We start from the raw sequence: 8,427 nt of genomic DNA, 5'->3' as shown, positions 1-8,427 counted from the left end.
TGTGTGTGTGTGTGTGCGTGTGTGTGTGTGTGTGTGTGTTTGTGTGTGTGTGTGTGTTTGTGTTTGTGTGTGTGTGTGTTATAGTCCAATCACCTGCACTGCCTCTGCTGAATTAAAATTCTTCCTCTCTCCGTCTGCCTTCCGTCTCTCTTCTGCTCCTCCTGTTTTCCGTGTTGATGATAGCATTCATGGGGACCGGTGTATGTTGATGAAGCCTGTACATGTGCACACCTCGCAGCGTGATGGCACTTGTCTTTGCTGATGAAGCTAGTGAGAGTCGGTGCATGTTGCATGCTCCTGTCAGCGTGTGTGTGTGTTTGTTGTGTGTGGTGCAGCATGATGAGACTGGTCTTTGCTGATGAAGCTTCAGTTCGAGTCTCTGCAGACCTTCGCTCATTACCAGGGGAGAGACAAACTCGCCGCTCAGGAGGGAGACAGAGACGGGAGGTAGGGTGTGGGGAAATAACAGATAGGCYAAAAGAGCCAACAAGTTATTTCTACTTAGATTACAATCACACACAGCCTGCTCATTTATTACATTTAACAGTGTAATACATTAAAGTGCCTGTGACATGCATATTCTTCAAATACAAAAAGTCAAAGAAAAGATCTTTATATTTAAGAAAGTTAGGATAATACACATGATTTAACCCATTTTTTCTCATAACTGCATATTTTCTTTTGAACTTGGCTCAGCCAAAGTGAAACAGGAAATGACATCAAAGAGGAACTCTTTAAYATAAAAAAATCTCTGGTCTTTTTTTTATTGAAACGATATTATTTGAACTCTGATTCTTCATCTCTCTCTGATAGTGACTCGAAATGATCTAAATAAACATCAGATTCTTCTCTACAGTCTGTGTTGTTAGCCATTTTAGCAAAGCTCTGTTCACATGCAGACAATCCCCTTTGACATCACTTCCTGTTGCTTCACAGGCAAATATCTCAACAACTGTTCATCTCAGCGACATTAATGTTTTGCAATATTTTATCAATGTCCTCTTTCTAAAAATGCATTCATATGTATTACAAAAAGTAGACGTCACAGGCACTTTAAAGTGAGATTTATGAAAATAAACTAAATGCACTTAAATTTTAGTCAAGTCTAAAAAGATCCAAACTTTTGCCACTAAGGCGTACACTTCTTAAACACGGCAATAAACCTGTTAAAAAATACAATTAGACTGCAGCTAAGACTGAATTTGACAGAACTTGGTTTCCAGTTGTCATAGTAACACATGCTTTCCAGCACTACGCTACTGTCAGAGCACTGGGGGAAGATTTATTAGAGGAAAAACATAAAAGAAGTGAAGCAAACTGGCTCACAGCTTTTCTTAGAGAGGGTAAGTGTACTGCCACTCACCTGAGAGGCTGAGCTCAAGGAACAACAAAAGCAGTTGCAGGTTCAAAAATGCGGGGATCCACAACAGGTGTAGAATCTAAAGGGCAGGTTGTGTCAACAAAATCTTCCCTTGCCTACACGTCTATATTTCAAAACAATTATTTTACTATGTATTTTTTTTTACCACATTCTTCTCCGAAATAGACTTTTTTTTATTATCAAAGATGTTTTGTTATTCTGCTTCAACTTTAAGTAAGGAGCTCATGTTCCACCACATTTTTATAGTGGAAGTTCTCCATATCTTCAATTTATAAGAGAGACAAAAATGATAGAAAGCAAGTGACACACCTTCTGTTGCTCCCAACCCAGAGGTTTGTTCTAGCAGCGGCAAGCCTCGACCCCAGCTAGAGAAGTTGATCTTAACACTCGCCCATTATTCCATTCCTCCTGTCTCCTCCCTCCCTCACTAACTAACGTGTTGTTCCAAAYGTGCTGACGGAGGCAGCCAGTAATGGCTTCAATACTGCACAGAAATTAGTGGGAACGAATTGTGCTGAATCTCGACTTTCTCTCACCTTTTCCTCCTCCCCACCGCGCCATTGTCGATGTCCATCCTGCACCACGTTCCCCGCATCATAAATTTATTTCATAATTTTTGCGTATGAGAGAGGGCTGGGGCGGGGAGGGGAGCTAATTAAAATTTAATAGAATCCACTCTGCGGAGGCATGTGGACGCATGCATACACAAAAGCTGATTACTAAATCAAAACTCCTAAAGATTGGAGTTCTGGAGGAAGCAGGTGGAAATGGCCAAAAAAAACAAAAATGACTGTGCGTGTTTTTGTGGTTTAGTGAAGAGGGAGGATGCACAGAGGGGGGCTGAGGGCCATAAAGACTCTAAAGAGGAGGGCAATCAAAACATTTCACTTTGGCATTGTTTGAAAAATAAGGCTTGTTTCATTAACTAGTTGCTACTCAACAAAAGGAGGGGGGTGAGTGTGTGTTTGTGTGTTATTGATGTCACAAGGGGTTCTTTCTTGATTGTGGGGTGCGGAGAGATTTTAGTCTTATTAACAGCCTTTCCCTGTTCGGCAAATAGCTTTCCAACTGCTTGGGTAATGAACTGTTTGAAAGTGTTTTCAGCGCACACTAACATGCATCACTCAGACACGGGTAGATCGACAAACACACACACAAACACACATTTTATTTATTTATTTTTTCCCCCTGAACCAGCCCCCTCCCCTGTGTGCTAAACAGAGGCCAGATTGCCAGCTGTCCTCGCGGCTCAGACACCCAAACAAACATGTGCTTTTAGGAGCCAGCTGACAGTCGAGCACCTCTCTTTCTGTGGACGCAGTTTGGCTGTTTTAACAAGATGMCAAAAAAGAAGGATGACAAACTGAAATGTGGATTTGTTTTTCCCCTTTACGCTTGTAAATTAAAGGCACAGCCTTCATTAAAAGAATGCAAATCTACCTTTCAAATCTGTGTTGAAAATACTGCTATTAAATTTTAATAAAGCCTTGTTGATGTTTTGTATTCTCTATAGCTCACCAGTCAACATTCATCCCAATTTTTTTAATGTAAGAATAAATTAATTTCTTAACAAGGGGAGTTCATTGCTTAACACAAAACAATAGGTTAAAGATAAATGTAAACTTTGAGTTGGATTGACACTATTCAACATAATACAAAGTTTTAAACAGTTATATGACAGAGATATGCTCAGCACGTATTCTGATACACAACACATACTTTCCTGATGAAGATGAAGTGCCATTTAAGAACTAAAAGGTCACAGGGTCAGTGATAGACTTTGATAAAGGATAAAACATTTAACACTATCTTTGTTGAGCAAAAGCTTATGGTATTCAACATTTTTGAAAACTTTCTTTATAAAAGGACTGAGTTCAAGGCTGAAAACAAAAAGAAAAAAACCTTGAGAGCGAGATGAGCAGTGAGACAGAATGCAAATGCTTTGATGATCAAGGGCGTCACTTGTCAAGAGAAGGCCATAAAAACAGATACTATGCACCTCCGTTCTTCATTTATCTCTTTAGTGATCTGTCATCTTCTCTTTCTTTTCAAAGTCTCCATTTTATTTCTTCCCCACCTCCATAATTCTTTCTGCAAGTCTGTTTCTCAACTGTTGAATCTCTAAAATGGTTGCACATAAAACCCAGAAGCAGAAGAGCAGAAGCTCCCTAAGTGTTCATTAACGCCTCGTTAGCATTGAAAATGAAGGCTACAGAAAGGGAATGACTCAAAAATGGACGGCGGTTCCCAAACTAATTAGGGAAAATGAGTTTCTTATATTTCTACTGAGTCATATCTAATATTTTTACTTTACATGACACAAACAAGTGCAGTGTTTCACAGTGATGCTTTTAAATGTCCAATTAAGTGTATTTTTGCTGACTCAAAAAGTGATTTTAAAACAAGTAGACCTAAGATTTTCTCAGACATTTTTCACATGTCTAATACCACTGCAAGTCCTTTTATTTGCTTAACAGGGCTACCAATAGCATTGTTGTGTATCTTAGTGCTCTCTCAGAGCAGCAGGAGTCTGTGCTGTTGACTGACCAGCACCTGTCCTTGGCCAAGGTGGGTAGTTTATTCTAATAAAGGAAGCTTCTCTTTCCTCCAAGGAGAAAAAGTAGCACTGCAGCAGTTTAAGCCATGGCCAACTCTGTCATTATTGCAACAAATCCAGTAAATCACTGAACATTGCTGATTTTTTTAGATCCTAATCAGAACATCAGTGCATGATGAGAAATAACAGAGTTGTAGCTGTTTTGGTCAAACCTCGAAAATAACGTTATGTGCAATCTCATGCTCGTCACACTCCGAGTGTTATTTATGACTGTCCACTACTACCACATCAGTAAAACTGACTGAGTTACACTTGTGTTGGTTAATGATGGTTGATGTGGCAGCCATCTTGAAATGGGTGACATATTTGTCCAGTGGTTCATGAGGTAGGAGTAACACTATAGACAAATTAACAATGCATGCATACATAAGCAAAAATCTTACCGCATCATCACTTTTGGCAATGAGTAATAATTATCAAATATTATTGGTTTTTAAATGAGAATTATTATTTGCTGAGGGAAATAAAATAATGAAATATTGTTACAGCATACATAAAAACCTATAGTATGGTGATTTAGAAAAATCTAAATAGTAAAATAATGAAAACTGTTGAAGGGAATTAAAAGACTAATTTAACATTTTTTTTCCATCATTTTATATTTGGTCTTTGGGTCACATTGGGACTTGTTTTTGTACTTTCTTCCTGTGCAGCACAGGAACATGCTTTTGCTTTCCCAAGTATTTGACTGGTTTTACAACCAAACAAAGAAGAAAGTGTGTCCTTCTCAACACACTCTCAAACACTACCTTACCACTAAACTATATTTTTTAACTTCTTTGTGAATGTTTGGTTTGTACTTTTAGTGCATTACCCATCTAAAATCTATACTTGTTGACAAACAGACCAATTATGTGCCTCAGTCAGGATTTTAACTCTTTGAAACTTTGCCCAATCTGTACAAAAAAATTGACTATATTTTGTTTGTGCAGTTAAAGTCAGCTGGTGAAAGTGTCAACTATTGAACAAAGCTCAGTGTCCCTGTGTCCACCTGCTTTATCACTATTCCTCATGCTCTTTTTCAAATGSCCCATTGAGGCATTCACTCTTGATTAAAGACCTATTCAGTCTCCACACAACTCTTTCCTCTTTTGCCTGTCAGCAATGTTTCATTAGAGCAGTCTTGTTTTGTTCTGTTTTTTTTTTATTTCGTACCCAGCACATGTTTTCCCTTTACCTTCGACTCTCAGCAGCAGCAGGGTGAGGTCCTTGAAGTCCTTTTTAAGAAAATTGGGCTTGACAGCAACAGCGGCTACTCTGGCTTTTGTGTTCTCTTTGTTGTTCATGTGCCTTTGATTCTGCATTGGAAAAGGGAAAACAGAGGTATATCAAAAGTGTTTTTTTAATCTCTTCTCTGCTTCTCCCCCCCCTGATTTTCAAGCTTTTCTCTACTTGCTGTCGCAGTCCACCTTTTTTTTATTTACCTCATCCATAACCTTTTGTAATTTTCTCTCCTCTTCCAGGCAGTACTATGAGATGCTGTACAACACCGCAGATGAGCTGCTGAACCTGGTGGTGGACCAGGGTGTCCGCTACACTGAGCTGGAGTACATCAACGCTCTGTCATTACTCCATCGCAGTCAGACAGGCGTCGGGGACCTGAGCACCCAAAACACCCGACTCCAGAGGCTGAAGGAGATCATCTGTGAGCAGGCTGCCATTAAACAGGCCACCAAGGACAAAAAGATCACCACAGTGTAGTGATCTAACACAGGAATAGATAAGGGTTTGATATTTGCTGAAGTGAACATGGAGAACAGCTTGCAGGATGGGGGATATTTGAAATAGATACATGCTTTAGATATAGATTTTGACAATCTGTTGATGGAAAGTGTTTTTTTTTTTTTCCCGCGTGGTGTGATAAAAGGAGTAGTAGGTGAGGTTTAACTTAGAAATAACATCTTTCCCCACTGAAAATGGAGATTATATAAGAGTTTATGCTGCGCTGACTCATTCTAATTGGGAGCTGAGGTGACATCCTACACAACTGCAAACTTTGCAAGTCTAGTTTCTATATCGGGTAACTTCTATTGTCAGGTTCCACATTTCAAAAGACAACAAATGGTCCCTGCATGCCAAAACTCTTAACAATCCTCAGCTCTCCTTAACAACAGCTCCAGTTAAAAAGGGACCGTCTAGGACAGTCACCTGAACTTGGGCCCCCATCTCATCTCATTTCCCTATTATATCCAAACTGCTGCTCTCAATTACACCTCTATTTCCCCTCTTCTGCCAGCCCCCATGGGCTCACTGATTCTGTCTGCAATAACAGATGCCAGATTAGACTGTCTGAATGAGGCCACATCTTCTGCCTGCTGCCAATTTAGGCTGGTCCCAAAAGATTTCCCTTACTGAGACTAGTATTATATCTGTAGTTGCTGAAAATCTGTTTATCGGACTGCTTTTCGGAAAGTTTATGCAGAAAACTTGGTAGCAGACGTTAAGTAAATGATTTATTTTTTTCTTTAAATTGGTCTAAGATGGTAGTAAAGATGTTGACGCTATTTTGGTTCTTTAATTAATTGATCAATTTTAAGCATTGTGTCAAGAATTGGGTGTTACAATACATTTATTGTTCTAACTTTCTAAAGTGAAACGATGCAGTTCCTTTTTGTTTTTGAGTCTTTTAAAGTGAACCAAACGTACAAAGACAAGAGGAGATCACAAATAACTCCGCTCCCGGCAGCCCTCCCTGTTTTTCGTTCATTAACTCCGCAGAGAAGTATTTAACAAGTGGAGGAGAGAGAAATGGGAGCCCTGTCAATACAGCAGGCCCAGCACAGGTCTCCTTGAAGCCCACAGAGCAATCCATCATAATGACACATTGGCTGAAATCGATGGGAAAACAACAGTGGAGCTGCTGAACGGTTCGCCTACTTCTCTAAAGCGCACTGTTGTGCACACTTGGTGCAAAATCTCAGATTTGCCCATTCATCGCTTCACTTTGAAACTAGTTATGCTAGCTTGCGTATGGGAAGCTTTAACATAATGTTAACCAACTGTATCATGTTGTTCTTTTTGTCAAACACTGCAAAAAACACGGTCTACTAACGTTCAGAAGAGACATGTATACATGTAGGGTCAGAACCTTTTTTTTTTTTGTTCTTGCTGTTATTTATAAACAGGTAAAAGTTATGCATTAAATTTATTTTTTATATTATTTTTAATTACATTTTTTCTGAACCCTCGTTTGGTTGAATAAATTACTCGTTTTGTTCAATAACATACTGTTACTCTACACAGACATTTTGGTTTCCCTTTAAACACTGAAATTTCTCTTTTTCTCACAGTGTCCACCCTAATAAAGAGATATTCAAAATTCCAGTCTTTTTGTGTATTTAATGCATTTCACTTACATAGTTTTCATATTTATCAGTTGCTGAAAATGCAGTCTTCCACTCATGGCAGCCTATTGCTGTTTTTGGTGCAGTGAAGTTGTTTCTGTCCTATTTCACAGGAGCCAGTCAGATCTAAAATCAACACTAGATAAAGTTCTTAACATGACAGGTGTGATGTGCTGTGTGTGACAAGGCTTGCGGCATGAAGTTCTTAAGTGAGGCATGTGGGGAAAATAAACACAGACAGCATACCCACTGAAAAGCTGTGCTGATGTTGGCATAAATCCCTGCAATGAACTCATTGCGATTCAGGATTGTATTTCGAAAAATGTGTTGTAATAAATGTGACTGAATTCAGGTGAATAATCCGAATGCAACGAAAGTGGTAACCCTGCAGCTGAACACCTCGTGTGCTTCATGCACTGACCTTTTGGCAGTTGGTCTAAAAGTTTACCTATTGCAACTTTTTTTTATCCAAACTTTGCAATGGACTGAATTTGACCCATGTGATTTATGATCATTTGTTTCAGTGGGGAAGTTGATTAGTAAAGACCATGTTTTGCACAGTGCCTACTGCTATCTTGAATTATAAAGCAAAAAAACAATTTCCTTTTTAAAATTATTTAATTTTCTAAACTTATTTGGTGGTTTATTTTAGTTATGGTTGACAGACAGTGTTCTAGCTTTTTTGGCAGTAGACTGGGCTGTCAGTTTGTAAAGGGAAATCATTTAAAATACATTTTATGCATAATGTACGATGGTTACGATCAGTTTTCACCTTCCTTCTGTTAGTATCAAACGTAAGCAGTCACATTGCACAGATTTCTTCTTAAACTACAGAATTGTATAAGGAAGTTTATTTTCACCACTATGGTGAAATAAAATTTATATTTTAAGCATCTCAAACTTATGACTTATAATTATGATCTAATAATTCTGACTTAGCATCTCACTACAACTGAACATCTCAAATATTTGTTAGATATTAAGTCATGATTGAGATGTTTTGTAGTTTTGAAACACTATTTTGTAGTCATGAGAGGCCAAGTCATACAGAGACAGTACTGCATAAATAAATAAATAAATAAATA

At 38.5% G+C, this 8,427-nt stretch overlaps 1 protein-coding gene across 1 annotated transcript in view; it reads left to right on the top strand.

The window, feature by feature from the left end:
• The window catches only part of exoc4 (exocyst complex component 4), a gene marked incomplete in the record, with an annotated part of 120,461 nt that extends 113,139 nt beyond the window's left edge, over window positions 1-7,322 (top strand). Inside the window, 1 exon segment of the mRNA XM_014004799.1 lies at window positions 5,462-7,322. Within this exon segment, the coding sequence (XP_013860253.1) occupies window positions 5,462-5,699 (238 nt within the window).
• Between the last annotated feature and the right edge of the window lie 1,105 nt (window positions 7,323-8,427).

The sequence above is a fragment of the Austrofundulus limnaeus genome, unplaced genomic scaffold, assembly GCF_001266775.1.
Source record: "Austrofundulus limnaeus strain Quisiro unplaced genomic scaffold, Austrofundulus_limnaeus-1.0 Scaffold26, whole genome shotgun sequence".
Lineage (NCBI taxonomy): Eukaryota > Metazoa > Chordata > Actinopteri > Cyprinodontiformes > Rivulidae > Austrofundulus > Austrofundulus limnaeus.
Note: the sequence above shows the minus strand (reverse complement) of the source record. Positions and strands in the feature narration are given on the sequence as shown.